At 37.1% G+C, this 25,125-nt stretch overlaps 1 protein-coding gene across 7 annotated transcripts in view; it reads left to right on the top strand.

The window, feature by feature from the left end:
- rufy3.L (RUN and FYVE domain containing 3 L homeolog) overlaps positions 1-22,449 on the top strand; it is a 55,073-nt gene extending 32,624 nt beyond the window's left edge. For 4 of the 7 annotated variants that reach the window (XM_018247390.2, XM_018247382.2, XM_018247406.2 and 1 more), the window contains 14 exons: positions 1,759-1,882; positions 2,462-2,523; positions 5,259-5,324; positions 5,737-5,806; positions 6,594-6,686; positions 7,088-7,171; positions 8,622-8,789; positions 9,721-9,818; positions 12,421-12,540; positions 15,657-15,780; positions 18,094-18,176; positions 18,723-18,762; positions 19,463-19,537; positions 21,266-22,449. In XM_018247390.2, coding sequence (XP_018102879.1) covers positions 1,759-1,882; positions 2,462-2,523; positions 5,259-5,324; positions 5,737-5,806; positions 6,594-6,686; positions 7,088-7,171; positions 8,622-8,789; positions 9,721-9,818; positions 12,421-12,540; positions 15,657-15,780; positions 18,094-18,176; positions 18,723-18,762; positions 19,463-19,537; positions 21,266-21,409 — 1,351 coding nt within the window. In that variant the 3' untranslated portion in view covers positions 21,410-22,449. 7 annotated transcript variants of the gene reach the window in all.
- Positions 22,450-25,125: the final 2,676 nt, after the last annotated feature.

The following is a 25,125-nucleotide window of genomic DNA, read 5'->3' as shown; positions in this document are numbered from 1 at the left end:
GAGATATAGAAAAAATGATACAGGTGCACTGTGTAACCTGCATATGTTAAAAATAAAATGATAGTTCTGGTGAAAACATACAGGGGCTTTACAGAGTTGCTATAGTGCACTAGCAACATTTACTTTACATATAAATACAACTGCAAATATATTATTATACAGGTACGGGATCTGTTATCCAGAATGCTCCAGACCTGGGGTTTTCCGGATAACGGATCTTTCCGTAATTTGGATCTTCATACCTTAAGTCTACTACAAAATCATGTTAACATTAAATAAACCCAATTGGCTGGTTTTGCTTCCAATAAGGATTAATTATATCAAGTTCAAGGTATTGTTTTATTATCACACAGAAAAAGGTTATGCAAAATATATCCTATTTGTTAGTTTGTAATTTTAAATATAGGTGTTAAAGCTATAAAAATATTAAATTCAAGTTTATTAAGCTTCACAGTAACAGATATTATTATATGAGAGTATGGGACCTATGCATAAGATGTTGGACTGGGGGGTTTTCTGGTAAGCATGTTTTAAAGAAAAAGACACCTAGAGCTACAGTTAGGCCTGGATTTGTGGCAAGGCCGGGCCTAGGGCAGCAGAAATTCAGGGGCGGCATGCCGCCCAGCCACATTAAAGTCAGTTGCGCATGCACATTTACGCATATTCAAGATATGCACATATGCGCAAACGCACAAGGTGACGGGGAGGGGAGAGAGATGTGGAGGGGGAAGCAGAGGCGGACGGGGAGGAGAGAGCGACGTGGATGCGGAAGGTGAAGCAAAAGGGGAGGGAGACGTGGACGGGGAAGGGAGAGAGATGCGGATGAGGAGGGGGAAGCAGAAGGGGAGGTGGACAGGGAGGGGCAGGGGAGAGAGAGACACTGAGGGGGAAGGGGAGAGAGACGCGGAGGGGGAAGGGAAGGGAGATGCGGAGGGGAAGGGGAGAGAGACACGGATGGGGAGGGGGAAGCAGACTCTGAGGTGGAAGCAGAAGGGATGGGGGGACGCGGAGGGGGAGATGAGCAGAAACAGCCTAGGGGCGCCCCGTTTGTAAATCCGGGCCTGGCAACAGTACTAGTACTTGTCATGACTACAAAATAGACAATAGCGATAATTGACTTTGCTAAGACACTATGTGTTTCAGCAGAGGTAATTCTCCGTATTGTCTATAGCAGGGTATTTTTTGCCATTTTGTAGCCACTACAAAATACCTTGCCATAGACAATACTGAGAATTGCCTCTGCTAAAACACACATAGTGTCTTCGCAAAGCTTTTTTGTGTCCTTGACAAGCAGCAGCTCCTAGTACTCTGAGTGTCTTCACCCTAAAGGTATGGTGCTACACATTACAGAAACATGCTTATCAGGAATCCCCCCCAGTCCAAAATATTATGCATAGGTCCCATACTCTTATATAATAATATCTGTTACTGTGAAGCTTAATAAACTTGAAGTTAATAATTTTTATAGTCTAACCTCTATATGTAATAAAAGGCATACAATTTGCACAGGTGCATTTACCGATAGCAACCAATATACAGTTACTTTTATACAGGAGACCAGTAAGTGCTGCCTGTCGATTGGTTGCTATAGGATGGTTGTTAGACCTTGCAGCATCTTTTGCCACTTTTATTACATAACCCTTATATTTTTAAAATTTATTGCAGTAACAATTCTGTAATTTAGCAAAAGTATAATTATGGCTTTAATATGAAAGTATATTTCAGGGTATGTTTAATTTTTTTTTAACTCTATAACAGTGAATTTTATGAACCCAACGCACTAATGATGGAAGAAGAAGGTGCTATAATTTCTGGACTTCTCGTTGGGCTCAATGTGATTGATGCTAATTTCTGTATGAAAGGGGAAGACCTAGATTCACAGGTAAGTGTTGTGAATATCATTGCACATCCAATGCAGTATTTCAAAGGTTTTGCAAAATATAAATAAATATATGTTGGCTTAACTGCATGTACATTTTTCATGGGCAGAAGATCTAGAATAAAATAAGTATAATGATTTTGTAACTTGAAGCATTGTGTATGTTACTGTAAATGCTCCAAACATCATTATTCAGGTCACTGGTATTGGTAAGAAAATAACAAAAATGTGTGTTGGCACAATATCTAAAAATAAGTTGATATGATTTGTATTTCCCAGCATACCACTGACATCATACTTAAAGTTATGTTCAAGGTGAACTGCCTCTGTAATTTTACATATCAAATGTGTTGTTAGTGTTGTGTGATAGTTTCGCCAATACTTCAAAAGTAAAAATAAACTTTGGAATGTTATCTGTGGAACCCTTGAACTAACAAATAGGGACGATGAATTCATATGTGATTGCTGTGATGGAGAGATTACAAGAGGGTTTATAATCTGTAAATATATATTTCCAGTAACACTACTGATGCTTCTATAGAATTTTAAAATACGTACCTTTCCTTCCTCTCTATCATTCAGGTTGGAGTTATCGATTTTTCAATGTATCTAAAAGAGGGCACAATAGCCAAATGCAGTGAAGGGTAAGTCATGATTTTCTATTTTTTCATTGTTCTGTATAATTTTAAAGTTTTATCAGATCAGTCAATGCCTATTCATTCTGACTTTACTCTGTCCCAAAGTCCAGCTGTTGAGTGCATTAATTTTTGTAAGACCACATTAAAAATTTCATGCAGACTTGTAGACTAAGAGTTTGAGCCTATTCACAAATGTCAAAGAACACTAAGATGGCATGTTTCATATTATTTCAGAATATGTTTAAACCAATTGACTATTAATCATCCATATGCTGTATACTTAAGATAAGGTCTTCAGAAATCCTATGGTATATAGCAGGGATCCCCAACCTTTTGAACCCGTGAGCAACATTCAGAAGAAAAAGGAGTTGGGGAGCAACACTAGCATAAAAAATGTTCTTGGGGTGCCAAATAAGTTCTGTGATTGGCCATTTAGTAGCCCCTATGTGGATTGTCAACCTACATTGAGGCTGTGTTTGGTAGTTCACCTGGTTTTTATGCAACCAAAACTTGCCTCCAAGCTTGAAATTCAAAAATAATAGTCTGCTTTGAGGCCACTGGGAGCAACATCCAAGGGGTTGGAGAGTAACATGTTGCTCACGAGCTACTGGTTGGGGATCACTGGTATATAGTCTTAAAGTGATAATGTTGCATTACTAACAAATAAGTTATTTTTGTCCCAACTGGCAGGTCTGGATTTCTAAATTGTGTGCCCCTAGGCCAGGCAGTCCCCATACCCACTCCACCCTGCCCCCCTTCCCCACAAATTTGCACACCAGAAAAAAAGATAATCACATTTTTAAAAAACTTTTGTACCAGAAATGTAATATATATGTGTATAGATATTACTGCACAGTCTGGAGCGTTTGGAATTTTGTAGGAGTTCCGTTAAAAATGTAAATGCAGCTGGGCAGCATTCTGTCCTTGAATTCCTGCCGCCCTAGGCCAGGCCTGGCCCTTCCCACAAATCTGGGCCTGCCAACTGGAAAACCAAAATGTTTAGAGGCATCTTTTTTTACAGCTCAGCCCTTTTTTGTGGTTACAGAAATCCTTCTATCTTTAAATGTTTTGCCATGAACAAGATTTCTAAATGTACTTATATATGATTAAAGGACAGTTTAGTTCTCCATTTACATTAAAATATTGTCAAGACTAAGCGGTTTGAGCGTACGCCAGAGTATTTTGCTTGATATTTTTATGCTGATCCAACCGTGTTGTTTTAACTAAACTCATATCTCGTAAAAATGTCATGGTTCAGTTCCCATTCAGAGTGCACCCAAAGTCTGAAATGAAGCATACAATCATTGCACAACACAGACTGTTCATGACACAGCTTCCCTTGACATCCTTTCTTGACAGACAACAGTGCATATTGTGCCTGAAGCAAATCTCTGCTGAATATATATATATATATATATATATATATATATATATATATATATATATATATATATATATATATATATATATATATATATATATATATATATATATATATATATATATATATGCAAGAGAGAAAAAAACGCACCAACAGGTCTTTATACAAAATAGAAAACCTTTTATTCAACGTTTCGGCTCGACCGCTGGAGCCGTCTTTTTTTGTTCCTGAAGACGGCTCCAGCGGTCGAGCCGAAACGTTGAATAAAAGGTTTTCTATTTTTGTATAAAGACCTGCTGGTGCGGTTTTTCTCTCTTGCCTATGACTATTGACACATGTAACCAGCACACAGGCATTGCTTTTTTCGGTTATCCGTGTGCACTGTACTCAAATTTGATATATATATATATATATATACACACATACACACATACACACATACACACATACACACATACACACATACACACATACACACATACACACACACACATACAGTATAATATTGTGATGTTCTGACTGATATTGTAAACTTTATATCTTTATAAACATCAGAAAAAAATCTCAGGAAGTAAGAAAAGACAATAAATGGATGCAATTCAATATATGGATGTGGATCAATTTAATGTCTGGTGTCATGTTCGCAATTCTGTCATGTTAGCAATTCTGTGTCAAAGCTTAGCATCAACATAGCCAAGGTGCAGTAGCACCTGCTGTTAGAGCCCTGATTTGCTCATTCATTATCAACATCTTCTAAAAATAGTAAAATTTGGGTTTGGACAGAGTTCTGTTAAAGCTGATGGTAAGGCTAGTTTTGCAATAAAAATTTGAGCTGTTTTTTTTGTGTTTTTTTTAGAACTGGCCATTGCTCTATTAGCTCTGGCATCCAGGAAACATCCTATGAGATTCTTATATGTTAGTACTTATAGCAAAATAAGTAGCAGCTTTTGACCCCAACTGCTTCAGGTTGCTGGGAGTTGGGTACCATGACTCCTATATGGTGGAATTGCCCTAAGTTAGGTGCCTATGGTGCAGAGTATATGCTATGATAGACAGTATTCTGGGTGTTACTCCCACTAAAAACCAATGAGAGACTCAACTAAATAAACCAATTGAGGGAATTATTAAAAACTGATTTACGTTTAGTGACATATATTCAATGCAAATGATTGTTTCCAGGCACTTTCCTGGCCTGTCCCTGCCCCTACTTCCTGCAAGGGAGGGGTGTGCACGCCGAGGATGGGTTGTCTGCGGTATCCATCTAACTTGGCTGGCCTTGATTCTGAGTGGCTGCACCACTAGATAGTAATTACTAGGTATGTTACCATAAGTTTAACATTGATGTCCTTGTTTTTTATAGAGATGGGCAAATAACTGCCATTCTTGACCAGAAGAACTATGTTGAAGAACTCAACAGACAGCTAAGGTAGAGAAATAAATGAACAACTGTACTGTTTGGCAACTCACTTTGTAACTATAAGGGATGTATACCAAAAATCTGAATTTGTAATGTGTTTAATGCAATATGTATAGTTCTGTTTTAACCAAAAGCTCTTATCTCGAACTATAAAAAATAAGGAGAGTAAATCAACCTTACACAACCTCAATACCTTTGTATCATAGAGTGCAAAGGCAGTGGGCTGTATAGGGACTTGTTTGGTAGGTGATGGCAGTCATTCTCTGTACATGGCTTGTAAAAATGTTCAGTCGGTTGCAGGTTGAACACTGTATATGTAAACTGCATGCATTAGCTAGAATATACGCCTTTTTGTGTTCTGTTTTGCATTCTGAACTCTACTGTATTGCTATCTTTATTCTTGTTTTGTTTTGTATAACAGTGCCACAGTTAATAATTTGCAAGTAAAAGTTGATGCAATGGAGAAGTCAAACACCAAACTTACCGAAGAGGTATGTATAGTTGCTATGTTTATCTAAAACTGCATCAACATAATGTAGTGCACAAAACTAAATTACTTGATGTTCACGAAAACTATTACTCAGATTGTTGGATCTTTGTTGCTTTAAAAGTGTGTTCTGTATTTAGGATATCTTTGGAACAGTCAAGTTTACAATTCTTAAAAAGTTGTAGCTCATTTTATGCATGCAGTCTCAGCTGAAAATAATCAGTGACCTGAAAACTCTTTGTAGAAAGTGCAGCTACTAAACTTGTTACAACAAAAGGGAGCAACTTGACTAACTGCAAACTTCAAAACATTATTAAATGCTACATTAATTGAGATTCATTTACAAAGGGACTTAATATTGCATATAGTCATACAGTTGAACCCCCCCCCCCCCATTTTACATTTTTCAGGGGACCAGGAAAAAATTGTGTAAATCCAGGAAAACTTTACTTAAAATCAGGGAAATGCACCCGTTGAAATGCATTATAAATTGGTGGGACCACAAACGTAAAATGTGTGAAAACTTAAAATCATGGTACTTAAAGGGATACTGTCATGGGGAAAAAAAAAATTTTTTTCAAAATGAATCAGTTAATAGTGCTGCTCCAGCAGAATTCTGCATGGAAATCCATTTCTCAAAAGAGGAAACAGATTTTTATATATTCAATTTTGAAATCTGACATGGGGCTAGACATATTGTCAATTTCCCAGCTGCCCCAAGACACTGTGCATGCTTGTATTTTATAGAGTTACATGTGTGCATATAGACTGTACTAACAATCTGCTTTTAGCTTGCAGTTGCAAACAACAGAATCATAACTATGCAAGAGGAAATGGAAAGAATTAAAGAGGAAACTTCATATTACTCTGAGGCAAGCAAAAAGGTATGTCTTACCAACCAAGATAAGGGCATTTTCAGTCTTAAATTGTGCAGTATATACCTATATACACAGTAAGGTTAAAATAAATTTTTTAATTTAAAATAATCTATATTACTAATATTTTTGCCATTATTAAGCACTGGTGGGAAATTGGGGAGATAATATGCTCTGTATAAACAAATGCTAAGCTTCAGCTTTTGTTAAGCTTTGAAATTGGGAGACATAAGAAGGTAAAAAATAAAATAGAAAAACAGTTAAAATAGAAAGAAAACGAAAAAGCCTTAATTTCTGATGTAATGTTTGATAGCAGCTGAACTAAACATCCCTTTAATAAATTATATGAAACTTGACTGAGTAAAATGTAATTATTATAAATTTACACATCATTTTTCTTGTTATGAAAGGTAAATAAACAAGATCGGACTGCAGATGGACAAGCACTCAGTGAGGCGAAAAAACATTTAAAAGAGGAGACTCAGTTACGATTGGTATGATTGCTTTACCCTTTACAGGCTCACTCTGCTATGGTGCCATTTTATTTATGTAATCTGGGATGACAAGTAACGTTTACTTCAGAAGTGACACCAGCATTCAAAATTACAATTAAAATGCTGTAGATGATGGAGGACCAGAAAAATATATATGATTTTATTCATTATTTGTAATTTACACAATATAAATGCATAGGCTGCAGTCAAAAAACTACAGTAGAAAGGTTTACATTTATATCTTTTTTGTTATTTTTGTTGTTCAATGTGATTAAAAATATCACCCTTTGTATCTGGCCTTTGATACTGCAAAGGTGCTTTGATTCTTTTCTGAACTAATCTTCCCAAATGCAAATACCAGCCATGTATAATCAGAATGTACACTATAGGGTAACACTATAAAGGTAAAATAAACAGATTTTGCTGTTTTGCACCAAGACAAATGAACAATAAACAAAACATCATCGTATGTGAGATACATAAGAGTTATAGAAACTTTCACATCACATTTTTAGCTATATCAAACATATCAAGCTTACCAGTTTGTGTACCAAAATGTAAAAGCCAGCCCATGTAATATCTTAAAACCGCTGTAATATCTCATTGTATAAATTAGAATGACTGTTTTTCTATTTTACCATCATACACTGGAAAGTAGGATGGTAGAGTTGCATCAGATATTTTCTGACATTTGTTTTCACCCCTCTTGCACATACCAAGTCGATTTGCATTATCAAATCAACAGGATTTTCATTATTTTATGTTTAGCAAACCTAATACAGGTATGGGATCTATTATCCAGAAACCCATTATTCAGAAAGCTCCCAATTATGGAAAGGCCGTCTCCCATACGCTTCATTATATCCAAATAATCAGAATTTTTAAAAACGATCTTCTTCGCTGTAATAATAAAACAGTACCTTATACTTGATCCAAACAAATATATAATTAATCCTTATTGGAAACAAAACCAGCCTATTGGGTTTATTTAACGTTTCTCATGATTTTCTAGTAAATGTTATAGCTATCAAGCTTCTTTAGTATTTTCCATACAATAATTCTACATTTTTAAAATTTTTTACCCAGATTTGAAATCAGGCTGCACTCAAAGCTTGGATCTCTGTACTTCATCTGAAACCTAATGTTTGCAATGCAGCATTAGTAAATGGTAATTAAGTAAATAGGTTTTGAGGTTTTCCATAACCCTTATGCTTAGCCTATTAAAGGTAGCCCATAGCATCTGAGTATGTGCAGTGTCACTGTCACACAAAGGATGGCCTAACAAAAGAGCTGTGTTTGTAACGAATGAGGATGTTGGTGGCTTCCAAATCTGGATTATTTGAATAACATACTAAATTAAACTGCATAACATAAAATTCAGAAATAATTATCACCTTTTTAGGGGGAAAATGGTATATTAATTTCTAAATGTTTTCCTATTTTATTTTAGGATGTAGAAAAAGAACTTGAAGTGCAGATAGGAATGAGGCAGGAGATGGAGCTGGCAATGAAAATGCTGGATAAAGATGTTTGTGAAAAGCAAGATACACTAGCAGCTCTCAGACAGCAGCTTGATGATCTCCGGGCCTTAAAGCATGAATTGTCATTTAAACTGCAGGTGAGAAACTAAAGGTTAAAGAGTGATTATGTATGTGTCGCTGTTGAGTCTTGAAAATGCACTCAATCAAGCACATCCCTGTGCTATGCATTGCAGTTTTGTTCAGTACAGGCAGTGTTACCTTCTGCAGTGACCCTAGTAATAGAACCCCCTTGCCCTGCTTCTCTTGTATTGTATTTTCCTGAATGCAAATGGTAGCATTTGTGATTTGAAACCCTTTTAGTTACATTTCGTCTGGGAGTAAAGTGTTCACCCCAGAAAAAATATATTTATAAAAATTTAAGAGTGGGAAAAATATATGTAATTAACAATGGACTTCAAAGCCTACTCCAATATTGCCAACCACAATAACTTTTTTTTACAGAAGCCAATAGGACTGTGAGCTTCTGCAAATACAGCATGCAGTGAATTTGAATAAACATGCAGTCCTACTATCTTCAGTAAAAAGTGTTTTATTAAGAAGAGTGAAGTTGAAGCTGGCTTACCAGGCGAATTACATTAATTCTTCAAGTAATAAGAAAAATGAACTAACTTGATTGCAAATAGATTTTCAGTCTAGTAATAGGAATAACCACAACCAAACTATTAGCTACAGATAAAAAGTAATATAGACATCATAGAGTTAGAATTTCAGGAACTTAGTAGCCGAAAATGATCCAGACAGACAGTTCATGTTGATAAACTGAATACGTGTTTTGACTTGTATGATGATTTTATGTGTATACTACTGCATTGTATTTCATTATAACAGATCAGTAATTCAGCCTATTTCAGTTTTAACTTTGTAAATATACTACTGCTATGAAAAAGCACAGATATCAAATTCAGTTATGAGTTCCATGTGGACACACTGAATATAAAGCAATGCTTAACATTTTTTCTGTGCTAGAAAACATTTTCCAGTTTGCATTATCTATTGCTTTTCTAACAGGGTTCAGACCTTGCATTAAAGCAGAAGAGTGAATTAAACAGTCGTTTGGAGGAAAAGACCAATCAGATGGCTGCTACTGTAAAACAACTGGAACAGAGGTAATGCATTAGTGGTCCTCTACCCAATGTATTAATAAAGGTTGAGCATGGGCCATGTTTCCATGGAAACAGAATGAGAAATTAGATTATTTTTAAAACTTAGCCTAAATTTGTTTTCATAAAATAGCTAATCAATAATTTTTTACTGGGTCACTTCTCCTCTTCTATACAAAGAGGCTGGTGCAATTTTTTTTTCAAGTACCACATTGTACATTTTTTTACAAGGGGTCCCTGCATAGGTCAGACTTCTACATTTGGAAATGTGCAGTTCAGTAAATTTACCTATTTACTATACTGCACATTTGCAAGTTTACTACAAAGCAAGGGATCCCAGGGAAGAAAAAAAAATGGCAGGAGAGAGAAAAAAAGAACCCATGGCCACCAAAGAAGAGTTCCTTCTGTGCACCAGTGCATTCTTATTTCTTTGGTGTTATTCATCAAGCTTATAGAAATCTGTTTTCATTTGTTCTCCTTTCAGCCTCTTCTGTGTTACATAATAAAAGCAACTTCCTAAACAGCTAATGCCTTAATCAAAGGGCCATATCATAAAAAAAATTGATTCTAATAGAGCAGATACCCCAGTTGGGGGAAATAATGCTATGTTTGCCCCTCGAGGGTACTATTATCCATGTGGGGGGGGGGTGCATCGATCAATCTTATGTCACAAGCATGTTCACAATTGCATGAATTAAATTCATCTTTACGCATGTGCCCCAACATGGCCACCCATCAGAGGGAGCTCTCAGTGTAACAAGTTACCTTTTAAAGATCTAAAATATTGTTTCATTTAATTTTTAGCAGTACAGTACATAGAGCTGCTATTAAAATTTCTGCATTCACCAGCCCCTGAACGTGATCCCTCACCTCTGTGTATTTTAATTCTGATCTGCACCAAGCAGAGCTCTCACCTGAGTTCAGAGGCACATATGGGCACCACAAGCAAATCCACAAAATTGTGGTTTCATAGGGCTGCAAGAATTTAATCAGCGCATTTATTCAGTGAACTGTAGTAATAGTTATGCATGTTAAATTATCAGAAATGTGTTTTATTATATTCTACTTTACTGACTTCTCTTTCTTGATCTTTTTTGTCTGTTTTTTTAATTAATTTACCCTTGTCCTACATTCTAACTTTTGTTTTTGATTTATTTTTAAACTTTGCCTATAAAAACGCAGTGAGAAAGATTTGGTGAAGCAGGCAAAAACACTAAGTAGTACAGCACATAAACTTCTACAGAAGCACCATTAGACGATTAACACAAGGCCTCCCTACCAACACTAACAGAGCAACTGAGTAGCAAGAGGGAGTAAAAGATTCTGCCTTGTTACAGCTACTATATACATGTTAAATGTTGCCTAACGTTGATTTGGAAACTGCTGCATATTGAAGCCATGGCTCTCCTCTGTTCTGTTAACCCCCCTTTTTCCTGCCTCCACTCTATAGATGGAATCTTTGTTAGAAGCCCTCCAAACTATTTGCCAAATAAAAGTTTTTAAAATCAAGTTTGTGTGAACTGTACTGTGTTTTACTGGACCTTATATAGGGATGTTCCAGTCAAGGCCAATATAATAAGGGGTTGCACCCTATTGCTTTATAGTTTGGGTAGAAGTGGTTTACATATAATCAAATCTTAGTTTTCTATTGGTCTCAACAATTATCATAAGGTCCATACTGAGTACTAAACTTAGAGCCTTGTATAGATTTTACTTGTCCAGCAATTTTTTTTGCTATTTGGATAACCTCTTAGCTAATACATGTGAGAATAGTTAAAATATGGCTTTTGCTGAACATAATTTTTTGCCTGTTTTAGTGTTATAAGAAATCTGTTTGTTTGTTATTTTGTGCACTAAACTATTCAAAATCTAAAATTGAAATGCAAGTGGCATTCTTTTTCTTCTTACCAGAGAGCACAATCAAACTAAACCAGCAGTATACTCTTCTGCAAAGGGGTTTTTAAACATTATCTGCTTCGATTTTTGTAAATTTCACACCTTATGGAAATAGGGTTACTAGAAGTAATACATGCATGCTTCTTTCTTTAACAACAAGGTGAGTGTAAATATTTTGCCACTGTAGAAGCTTGTGCAGTGCAGAGTGCATTGTGTCTCTGTGTTGCTTAGAACTGACAGAGATATGCAAAAAAAAAACCCTAATTAACAATACATTACTTCTAGCAGAACCCTACAGATTGCCTGGTTCAGATGCGCAAACGGGGGAGTGTCCTGTACTTGCTACAGGCAGACAAGTTGTAAAGTGCAATGTGCCTGGCAACAAGTGTTCTGTTCATGGACTCCAAGGGACACAGTTTTGCACCCAGTGCAATAATAAATAAATCTTATAGTCTTTTGCCTGATTCACCAATGCTGAGTTAAAAGATTTTAGATATTTCTTAACCTTTTATCATCATGTTGTTCATTTCACCTTTTTAATTTATTTTTCTTGTCAAGTAACCATTCCTTTTTCCTTTACCTTCTGTTTACCCTTTATTCTGTAATTTAAGTTTTGGATTTGTTTTCATTGTTGGTCAAAGTCATTTCCCTTGCCCCCACCTCCCCACCATGGCTTTTGTTTTTATCACAAGTTCATGTGGCTCAAATCCAGATTGCGTGCGTCAGAAAGAGATCGCCAGTCAGCAGAGGAAGCCAACAAGCTCTTCAAGCAAGAGTTCGGAGACAAGATCGAGAGTCTGCAGCTGGAAGTCGATCAGCTCAGAAAGCAGCGGTGAAGATATCTATTGCTCTATTTCTAATGATGTCCATGGGGCAACCTAGTTCTGTGGACTTTTGCAGGTGGTAATATCTTTCATCTGCCCATTGAGCATCATTTTATAATGCTCCTTTCTGTGACATTCACTATTTTACACTGTACAAAAAGTAACAGTGAAGATTCTTGTCTCATAAGGTATCACAACCTGCAAATAATTGCATAAAAACTGTATTTTTGGGTGATGGTGCATTGCAATTTGATTGTGTTGTATATATGTACGTATGTATTGTGGAACTTGCGGCTAAAATATTATTCTTAAATGCTTATGTGTCTATACACATACAGGCGTTAGGCGTGTGTGTGAATATATGAGACCCACAGGTTCAGGCAGGTAGTGGGCTCCAGCTTTTAATGTTGTTAGACCTGCTATTAGCGCCCTTGTGCATTACCTTGGCTGTGATGTCAGTGGCAGGCCCCACTCAACCTAACCATCTGTTTGGGTTGAGGTGAAGGTAAGGTTATGTGGGCTTGAGTATTTGTTTCCCACACATCATTAACTGACAGTGGGTTCAATTCTTTTTTAATGGAACTTCATACAATTCTGACTTCACTAGTCACTTTTCAGTAAATGCAAGTAAAATAAGGGTATTCCCTTGTTTGAGAGATGCTTAGTTCAAGCATTGCTGCATAGTAAAACAAAACAAGGATACTGTTAACTATGTGAAGATTTTAAACCCATAGGGTACTGATTTATTTGTGTGCCTGGCTAATATTTCCATAATATTTTTTATGGCAGCCGTGACTGCTCTTACACCTTTTTAAATGAGTCCAAGTGCAATGCTGTCAAACGATTCAAGTGCTAAAGAACAAAAAAAACTATTGAAATAGCAACGATAAAACTAAAAACTGCAAAAGTAAATTACTATTCTAGATGCAATATGTCTTAAGATAACATACTCTATACTTTTTTTATTTTTTTTTATTTTTTTTATTCCAGCAATGATCAGGTACAATTTCTTCCATCTCAAGATATTAACATAATGTCTTTAAACTTCAACATAGTTTACAAGTCAGATGTACATATTGACAATGTTATAAGGTAAGGTAGTCACAGATAGATCATGCATTATACATATTCATTGCTGTTGATTTCTGTTCTGTACAACACAATCTATACTGAGTCCCAGTTATAAATATGTGATGACCCATATCTACTAGGGGGCAAACAATTTCTCTTACAAGCCCTCTTATAATGTAGTACCTAAGAGGCACGTGGTGGAAGGAAAGATTCAAATGATGAGATCAAATGAATATTTGCTAACATTTCCCACAAGAGTAAAATAAATTAATGAGTGGTGCAGCCTCTTCAAATTATAAATATAATAAAGAAATTAATAGGATTTGTATTAAATATACATTCTACCTATTGTAAAACAATAAATGAAAAATATCTTTAGAAATAAGTCGAATCAACTGGACTTGCTGTGTTTTTCTAGAAGACGTTTCACCAGTCATCCAACTGGCTTTCTCAATTCTGAATTGAGAAAGCCAGTTGGATGACTGGTTAAATGTCTTCTAGAAAAACACAGCAAGTCCAGTTGCTTTGACTTATTTCTATAGATATACCAGCGTACATGTGCTGCTTGCTGATCAGCAAGATGGATGTTGGGAACAGAACTGACACAGCTAAAAATTGTGGCCAACACTGCTGAACAAATCTGTAGTTGTGGACATGTCATGGGGCACAGAAAAATTGGGACAAGTGTCAGTAATGTTGGGGAGGGGGCTGTGTACTGGTACTAAAACTAAAACATTCTCAGGATGGCTTTACTTCTCCATTTAATAAATATATAGAAAATATATTGTCTCATTCAATAAGCAAAAACTAGGAAAATTATGCAAATGTGAAGTAAAAACACATTGGCATAGGGGTGAATGGAGGTTGGAGGAAAGGGGGAAAGTTACTGTGAGCTTTACTCCATTTTAAAAATGTTGGGGGGCAAATACTGTTTAAAATGTATTTTTCTCCTCCGTTTTTGAAATTTAAGTGCTCAGATTAATTTTAGCCAAGGCACTTTCTGAGAGTTTGTATGTATGCATGCATGTATGTATGTATGTGTGTGTGTGTGTGTGTGTGTGTGTGTATATATATATATATATATATATATATATATATATATATATATATATATATATATAATTTCTCTAGGTACTCCAGTTTCCTCACAACCATATAGAAAGTCTAACTATATCCTACTTAAACAGACCGAATTTGTCAGTACTATAAAAATAAAATATAATAATGTGTTGAAATAGCTCAACATAATGAAACGCTGCCCTCTTGAGGCCGAATTAGTCAGTAGGTATTAGGCACCATTTTTCAAGCAATGACTTCTGAACTAAGCATCTCTCAGACATGGAAATATAATTGTTTTATTCAGCAAGAAAAGATATTCTCAAAATCTACAATTGATGTATAATGTCCTTTAAATATTATAATGAATCGCTGTTGGGCCCCTTTTCCAAACCAGAGAACCAAATAAAAAGTAATCAGAGTGCATTTTGCTTTACTGGTTTGGGGTAAGCTTTAAATATCTATTGTGTAAATATTACAAGTATGGAATCTATTATCCAGAGCCATGTAATCCAGAAAGCTGTGCCACAGTATCCTTTTTAAATAAACCATTCCTTTTTGACTGATTTGCTTTTTTTGTTGTAATAAAACAAAACAGTGCCTTGTTGATGTTAACTAAGCACAAATCCAGTCTTAAGACATTGTGATCCACATCGTGGTAAAACCCCTCATATAGAAAACTCGATACCAAGCATTTTTCGGAATTGGATAATAGACCCCATAATTGTATTATGATGTACAGTGTTTTATGTATACTTATGGACAGACAAAGTAACTAAAATATACCATGGTTGAATGATACAATGCTTTTATTTAAAAATGTGCTTAATATTTATAATGGTGTGGGCGTAATTTTAAAATTCATGGGTATGTTGTTTTTCTACCTCGAGAATTATGACAAGGTTGCAGTTTACTGTATATAACCTAACCTAATTTAGGAAACACATTCTATCTACAGTGATAAATGAAGAACCAATTGTTTTCTTTTCTACTTTAGTTCTCAGTATGAAGCAGAACTGAAAAAAGACAGAAATAGACACTTTTCTGGTAATCATAAAGGATCCCCTGAAATGAAAACATCACCTATGGGAGGGCTTCTACAAAGAAACGGGAAAAAAATGGTAATTGAGGTGTATTTAACTGTATTTCAAATAGCTGAGTTATTTAATATGTCATGACATATGTGTCCTCCTAGTCTATTGTTTGTGAGCAAGGGTAAGGATGGTTAGTGGCCAATCTCATGGAGCATGTATATATTGCTTTTGTAGTATACCTCTCGAGTTAGAGCTGGATTAATGGAGCAGAGTGTTTTGTATCTGGATTTAAAGCTAGAATAATGGAGACAGTCGGGAGCTGCAGTTTCCAAAGCATTCACAGTTGGAGCATTGGTACTGAATACACATTCAGAATGGGACCTCAAATGAGCAAGATTAAGGCAAAAATGCTGAAAAGGGAAAAGGATTTTTGTTTGTTTTGAATGCACAGTAATAAAAAAATATATTCTAGTGCAGGGATCCCCAACCTTTACAACCCGTGAGCAACATTCTTAAGTAAAAGGAGTTGGGGAGCAACACTAGCATGAAAAATGTTCCTGGAGTTCCAAATAAGGGCTGTGATTGGTCATTTAGCAGCCCTTATGTGGATTGTCAACCTACATTGAGGCTCTGTTTGGCAGTTCACCTGGTTTTAATGCAATAAAACTTGCCTCCAAGCCAGGAATTCAAAAATAAGCACCTGCTTTGAGGCCACTGGGAGCAACATCCAAGAGGTTGGAGAGCAACATGTTGCTCGCGAGCTACTGGTTGGGGATCACTGTTCTAGTGGAATTATATGCAATGTTACATGCCAACTCTCTCAGAAAAATAATATTGGTTTGCTCTTTTACAAGCACGTGTACACAATAGTGCAGTCCTTAGCATAATCATTTATGTGAATGAAGATATAAGAAACCGTCTTGCAAATCTCCTTGAAATAACAACACAATTATGATTGAAATATAGTAGTGGTACATATAAATCAACTGGACTTGCTGCTGAAGGATCTTGAAGATGTTTCAATGTACTTGCATTTGTCTGAATTGGACTGTCTGATTGACAGTTGTATAACGGAGTGCCACTTGCTCTCAGACTAAACTCACACCAAACTAAAAAAGCAGCTTGAACATAAATTGGGTAATGTTGTGCCAGGCCCAGTGAAATCCACTTCCAAGGGGGAGGCCTGGCTGCTTTGTGAAAGTTATGAAAATTGTGTAAGTTACATATATACATGTATAAGTTATGTCAAAACTTATGCAATTGAGGTAACTTCCTCAAAAACTGGAAGTTTTTAATATTTTTACTACTTATATGAACTACTATTGACTAGGTATTGGGCCCCACAGCAAGATTATTTGGTCCCACCGAGCCCCCTATAGTTTCTTGGCACCCAGCAGTAAAGAGTTTAATCTATAGTTACACTGCTGCTTTTCAGTACTATGAATGGTTTTGTGACTGAAAAAAAAATACATCCAAGTTCAACCTTTTGTCCCAGCAAAACCTACCTGCTTGTTGGTCATTTGGTTAGACACACAAGGGGCAGGCCAAAAATGTTGGGACTGTATTCCTGTGTTCATAAATAACTTGTACGAGGTCCCAAAGTTTCTTAAGGAGGCTATGGATATGTTTGCAAGATTCCTCATCAAGTCCAGCTGATTTTAAATGACCACACTTAGATATATCATGACCTGGGCAAATGATAACCTTCATAATCATCCGTACTTAACTCTTTGGGCAGGTTACAAGCTGGTTGTACCATATAAAATTTGCTTCATACAGAGGTGTGTTTCTTGCACACATTTTGTTGTTTCTGTTGCAAATAGTAATTGGTTCTGTTTGTTGCTTTATTTGCTATGCATGTATACTTTAGGGGGGAGAGCAGTTCCATCCACAAATTACATTGGTAATTTAACACTGTAAAGGTCTATATCCCCCCCTTTAAGTTGCCATTAGGGTTACTTTGTGATACTACCCCAAGTATAAATAGGATACATTTTTCTACGTTATTATTCTAAATAATGGCAGCTCATGGTTTATGCGGACCCTCTCCCAACACATTCTCTGATATCCTTGATATTACATCAAAAGTCAATTACAATATTTGTTGTCTGGAAAATCTAACACATATCAGGCATAATTTAATGCATGCACTCCTCTAATATAACTGTCCTGTATTCATATTGTATTTTGGGTGTCCTGCACTTACTGCTGCAGAAATGAGCTCTTAATAAGGGAGGTAACTGGCCCCTAAACATTGTGCCCTGCATAAATGCTTTTAGAATTCAAATAAATGTAGGGCCTTGTATCTTTCTTTAACAGAATTTGGTGTGCGTGGCCTTGTTTTCTGTAACCATAATGTAATATTGCTTTTTGTGTGTTTGTTTCCTTTTTAATGCTCAGGATATACATCAGTACAGAGAAGTGGATGGTTCTGAAAGAGCGCAGAGTGCTGTGTATGAGAAGAATGAATCCCAGATGAGCAAGTATGTACTTTTATTATCCACAGCCAATAACCAACAATTAGGAAAATGTTACTCAGCTGGGCATTGATACTTCAGTTGTTTTCCTCTCTTGAGAACAAAAAGACGAATACCAAATGTATGCTGTTATTCCTGTAGAATAGTGTTAAGTACAATTGACTCCACTGTGTACTAGTGCTAAACAAGGGCTGTTATTTCTAGCCATTAAAATTTGTTTAATAACACTTTGCTTTATTATGCAGAAACAATAACATTGCAACTGCCAACGTTCATTCCATTTTAATTAGCACAATCACTAAAGCAATGCATTGAAAAGTGATTGTGATAATGCCATTAGAGAATAATCACATACTTCCTTATAAATCATTGAAATCTGCAGTCTATGAGATTTAGATTTAATCATATAAATGGCCTGAAACAGAATCTGTGCTTATTTAAAGTAACCGTGTTAACCAATTTGACATCTAAAAGTATTTATAACTGCTGTATTACCCAAAATCCTTTGTAAATAAAACTCTGGTGATCTGTTTCTTTTTTGTTTCATTACAGTTCATTATCATCTTCATCATCTGTTATATCGGAGAGTGAGGTTAGTAACTAATTTTTGTCCTATAAGTCATTCATGATTTTGATCGAGGGAGCTTAGCAAATGTGGAATAGACACCAAAAACTGCCTTAAGAGACTGTTGGACCCATGTCCATGATACCAAGTCCTCCAAGAAATAATGTACTACATTGTCACTGGGGATTATTACACTCCTTTTTGTTGTTTTTTTGTTATTTTTAATAAAGTATTTGTTATAGACCAACAGCTTTTTGCATATTTGCAAAGCTGGTAAGACACACGGAAACCCTAAGCCAGTGGCTTTTTTATCTTTTTCTATAGGGATCCAATTATACAATATATTTATTTTCAGCAATGTGAACCAAATATTGGTTATAACCATCACATTTTAATTGCTATATTCTGTTGTAGTAAGATACCGCACGTTATTAAAACTGGTTAGGGAGGCACATTTTACTACCATGTGAACCCGTATTAAATATTACCCAAAAGCCAACACCCCACCTAAAAAAATCCAGATGAAATGCTTTGTGCAGCTGTAGGATATATTGACAGCAGATTTTTATAAATCCAACGCTGATACTGCATATTTGTCTGCATAGTCAAGGTTGCTAATGTGTCTTAGCCTAACTCTAATACCCATATGTATTAAATCAGATGAGATATGTATTTGTGATGTTGCATGAGTAAGTAAAGCTAATAACTTATTTGTTCTTTGCCATAGGATCCTGTTCTAGAAACCAGTAATTCTCAGGTGTGCCAACTGTGCCAATCAGAATCCAGCAACTTGCTTTTAAAGGTAATTCCTGCAGACAGTTCCTTAAATGGCAGTGTCCACAGCTTCAGGAGAGAGGCATAGGGGGAAATTCACTTACGGGCGAAAATTCGCCACCGATGGCACAGACAATGCTAATTCGCTAAGTTGCGAAGTTGCGCTAACGTTACCATGGCATGCATAGCAAAGTTGCGCTAGATAATTTGCATACGGCGGGAAGTTAAATTTCAATGGATGTTGCAGCAAATACAGTACACTACACAAGCCCAGGGAACCTTAATAAAATTAAAATAGAGGTGTTATATTGCCCTACACATGAGCCCACAGTATAGTTTATGTGCCATATGTTAGGAAATGTAGGGGGGAAGGAGGGTACCCAAAAAAAATTTACGATCTTTTTCAGCCTATCACCCTGTAAAAAGGAAAAGACGCCAGCGTTTTTTGGGACTTCAACTTTTTTTGGACCAAGTCCTATCTACTCTATTGCACTTCGCCTGGTCTGAGGTGGCGAAGGCAAGTCTGGCGATAGAGGTAATGTTCAGTAAAAACAAAAACTTAGTGAATTAGTAACGCTCTTTCGCCAGAGCGAAAATATGCCTGGCGTTAGAGTGCGAAGTTGCGAAAGTTAGCCACTTCGCCCTTTAGTAAATTTGCCCCATAGAGAGGTAGCCAGGAGATCATTTCAGGCTAGTTTCACAGTATCATTAGTGGAGCATTGCACAATTGGGCAATTTTTATAAATCAGCCTCCTGCCGCAGGATTATCCTGAAATGATGACCCGATCACTTATTATAAAAATTAGCATTTCTAATTTTAATTTATTTTATGCATTTTCAGAGCTTAGAGATTTTCTCTGTATTCATCCAGTTGTTCTGCTACCATAGATTGTTCAGTGGGCAAAAAGCCCATCCTAATGGAAAGTTCTTCCATAGCAACTGAAACAAGGTTCCTCCAAAAACCAACTGTCACTGAGATGCAGCGTGGCTGGGATGCTGTTAATGGAGACCCGACTTAAGCATTATGTCTGATATGATGTTGGCCATGTATACAAATAAATTGATGGGTCAACTGAGTAGCAATTTTCCTTCTCAAATATGATCACAAAGGCTTCACAAACTTAATTTTACTAGTTCCCCACTTTCCAACTTCAGTTAAAACAGGTACAGTTATAGACCCCTTATAGGGCTGTACTACTTTAAATATACTATAGGTCTGTTGTGTGCTGAAACTGCATTTTGTCTCTTTAGTATGAAATACTGTCAGGTGCAGTGCTTGAACACCTTAGAGCCCAACTTCCCCTACATATTACACTTGGTTTGTGTTGGCACTGACTGGTGTTTTATGGAGGAAGCCATTCTCACGAAGTATGTCCATGACTCCCTGATTGTGTTGCAAAGGTCCCTCTCCCTGTACTTCTCCTATTACCACATGTTTGTGTTTTGCTTGCGATTTCATTATTTGCCCTTTGGGGACCTGGCACACCAGATATTTTGTTTCCTGTGATAAATCTGTGCTACTGCAGACGACAAGTGCACCATAGTTTCTTTCTCACCAGCTGTAATGTGAAGACATACATGGTGTGAAATTGGCTGAAGTTTCCTCATAAGGCAACTTTGGGCTTCTTTGGAAACAGGAAACAATATGTATGCCTTCCTGCCAGAAATTTGCTTTACTGCTGCTTTGTAGCAGTCCATTTACCGTACTGATTGATGACTAAATAAGATCTCACTTTTTCTTGTTTCTTTTTCACAGAATGTATGCAAAAACTGTGGAGGAATATTTTGCCCATCATGTTCAGCAAACGAACTGCCTCTACCTTCATCTATTAATCCTGAGCGAGTATGTAATCCGTGTCATGGGAAATTGATAGAGCAGTACTCCTACAGCACATCCTAAGGAAAAAGCTCAGCCAGGATTTGGAGGTAGTAGCTTGACATGCTGCACTGCAGTTACTATGCTGCTTGGCAATCACCTAAAAAGACTACTTCCCAGTGTGGCATGGCCTTTTCAGAGACCAATCAAATAGGGAGAAGCTGCATGCTGAAAACTCTATAACCCTAAGGAGGAGGACTACCTTTTATATGAATTTTTGAAACAGTTACAACATTATTAAAGGTCAGTTCAGATAGTAAAGGAGCTTAGAACCTTGAATCCCAACAGTTGCAGAGTACCGTTTCCAAACCTTACATATACAAAACTCTATAATCTGTAAGTCTATGAGAATTCCTTGTGTTTGAAAGCTGCTGCAAGAATATCTTCATTTTGTGGAAAGCACCAGATGTTGTTATGGATACAGTATGAATCAGATCCCTACCACCTTGCTGTTGTCAAACTGCTCCCAATTCCTTCATTTTTGTTGTGGACTCTCATTATAACTGGAAATAAAATAGGGTCTTGTCATGAAGAGAGCCTTCAGAGAGAAACTGGAAAGAAGAGATGTCATACGTTTGTATAATAGAAATGCAGTATGGGCCATCCATGTACAGCCCAGTGTGAAAACCTCCTATGTCCATTTTTAGCCCTGCCAAAACTATACTACTAGGAATATATTTGCATAAATCCAACAGAAATGAACTAGCTTTGGATGTGAAACTAGATTGCAATTGTCCTATCCATATACATGTTAGTAACTACAATATCTGACTCTCTAAGGTAAATACCGTATATACTCGTGTATAAGCCGACCCGTGTATAAGCCGAGGTACCTAATTTACCTAAGAAAACTGGAAAAATGTATTGACTCGTGTATAAGCCTAGGGGCCCCATGTCAGATTTCAAAATGTGAATATCGAGACATAAAAGTCAGCTCATTTTTACATTTAAAAGAAATGATTTAACAGATAAAATCATATTGAGAAGTTTGTAGACAATTTTGAGAAAAAGGAGTAACAAAAACTATGGAACAGAAAACTATGGAATCAGAGGCTGCACACTACCTCCCCACCACCCGCACGGGGCCCCCAGCCACAAATTCCCCTCTGTCCCCCCTTCTCCCCCAGTGCTTACCTTCTTCATGTGTATTACAGCTGCTATTGAGTGGGGGAGGTCAGGAAGGAGTGAAGGCAAGAAGCAGCTCTGCCAGCCGCAGGAGTGGATCTGGGCTGACGAGGCCCTGGGGGCCCACCTAATGTTCCCTCTTATTCCTTCTCGGCTATACGCTCCTTCCGCGTCCCCAGCAGGACTGTCTGTGACTGACTGTCACGATCGCCGCCCGGAGCAGGTCCAGGAGCTCCACGTGGCGGCCATGGGCGCCGCCATTTTGGGAGCGAACGCCGGCAGGGAAGGACGCGCCGCCCGGAGCTCCTGGACCTGCTCCGGGCGGCGATCGTGACAGTCAGTCACAGACAGTCCTGCTGGGGCCGCAGAAGGAGCGTATCTACGGTATGACCCGCGTATAAGCCGAGGTTGAGTTTTTCAGCACATTTTGGGTGCTGAAAAACTCGGCTTATACGCGAGTATATACGGTAGGTGTAATTAAAGATAAATTATAACAAGCGTTACCTTTAGTAAACATGTATAAAAGACCATACATTACTGCACAGTGTCACAGAACTATAAAAGGGCCAGAAACACCAGTATGATGAGTCATAAAAAATAACTGACATTTAATCATTTTGACAATTCCAGGCCTAGGCACAAATCTTGAGCTTTTCTAGCATTATAAAGCAGTTCCTAACACATATTTTAAAGTATTATCTGCAGCATGTACAGTAACACATGCTCCAGTACTAAATACGTCCATATATAATTATATAAAAATAATGTACACTTATAGCTTGTATGCTTATGTTGAAAAATGCTTTATCAGCAACAGTGTGCCTTGGCTTTTCTGGCCATACACACTATGTGTTTATTGTTGAATTTTAAAAGCTGGATGTTTTCGTGAAGTGGATTTATCATCCTCTTTTAAGCTCTTAAATGCTGGCCTACTTTTAAAAGCTGTCCTTGAGATCAGCAAAAAGCAATCTTTTGGACCTGCAAAACAGCTGGAAAAATTTTCCGGTCGTGTTTTCTGTTAGAAGCACTGTCACAAAACATATACATGGACTGAGATTTCACTTAGACAAGGAAGCCCCCACAGGAGCAAAATAAAGCACAGGTCTATTAAATCTTGCAGAAGCCCCTCTTGCATTTGCTTAATATCCATTTTGCTAATCCGGGACTGAGATGACACAGAATGTACCTACATCTGCAGATTCACCAATTGCCATTTTGTCCAGCATATATTCATTTCAACATTGATTAAGTGGATAGGACCCACACCTTCACCCTAAGGTTTGCTGCACTAAGCACAACACTTGTAGGCACAGATGGGCAGCCTGTTTTGCTCAGACTTTTAGCAATGTCCCTGCTTGGGAACTTGGGAGTTGCCAGCTCCATAATGCCTCCATATGCATTAGCACTTCATCTTGACTTTCCTACTTTTCCTACTACCAGACAAAGGCTGGCAAATTTAACTTCACCCATTGATAAACATACACTATACTCAAGTCTTACATTGGTTATACAAGGTTAAAAGCTGCTGACATAGTGAGCAAATCAGGTAGGACTATTGCAAATAGGAACATGATCATCCCAAGTGGACCAACCCATTAAATTTGTATATAAATAATACCAAACAGAATAGTCCAGTGTTGGAAAAAATGTGTTAGTTGTCAACATTAATACTCTGTTGTGTACATATTTTGATGTTTAATTATTTTATTAAATATTTTGCTGACCGTGAATGCTGCTACAAGGTTATAGATTAAATAGTTTTTTAATGAAACATGATTGAAAATTAGCTTTTTGGTGAAAGTTCTTGCAAATTGCAAGCAGAGTAGAGGTTTATATTCACAAGTGCCTATGATTCTGAATTTAGACAATATTTATAGTTCATCTCATTAAAGTAACCTGTAATGTAAATGGTTGTGTGTGTTTTTTTTTTTTTGTTTGTTTTAAGCTTGACGCACAGTTGTGTGGTTGTATAATATGGACATAAGCAGGTAAGTGGGTTAAATGAGGGGGCCTTGCAGTTGCAGATCAGCAGATTAATTAAGAAGCTGAGCATATGAAGCCACCAGTCAGCATTTAGGCCATACAGTATGGGATCATACAGTTTGTTCAGAAGTGACTCGATTGCATGAATACTTTTTCTATGTTTTGCCAAATTCTCAACTGGACCATATAGATCTTTTATTTTACTAATGGCCTTTTTGCCATCTTTCATCACCCCCAAGAATGTAACATATAGAAAAAATAATAAGGCACCCACTTTTCAGTGGTAGTGGGTACATTTTGTTATTATAGATAACATTACAACATTATGGAGCACCATTAACCCTTTAAGTGCCACAGAACGTAGAATCTACGTTCTGTGGAAAAGTAACTTGAAATGCCACAGAACGTAGATTCTACGTTCTGCAGCACTTCCGGGTTCTGGAGCGGAGGAGCGGCTGTTAGAGCCGCTCGCTCCGTTCCGCTTCGATCCCCTGCCCCTAGGCAACGAGCAGAGCAGGGGATCGAGTGGCCCCTGGGGCGCGATCGCCAAGGGGCCCAAAAACAGCAGCAGGCACGTGTTACTTACGTGTCCTGCTGCTGCAGCCTGCACCGGATCGTCGATCTCCGCCCCC

This window comes from Xenopus laevis, chromosome 1L (genome assembly GCF_017654675.1).
Source record: "Xenopus laevis strain J_2021 chromosome 1L, Xenopus_laevis_v10.1, whole genome shotgun sequence".
Taxonomy (NCBI): domain Eukaryota; kingdom Metazoa; phylum Chordata; class Amphibia; order Anura; family Pipidae; genus Xenopus; species Xenopus laevis.
The sequence above is the reverse complement of the archived record's forward strand: the minus strand, read 5'-3'. Positions and strand labels throughout refer to the sequence as shown.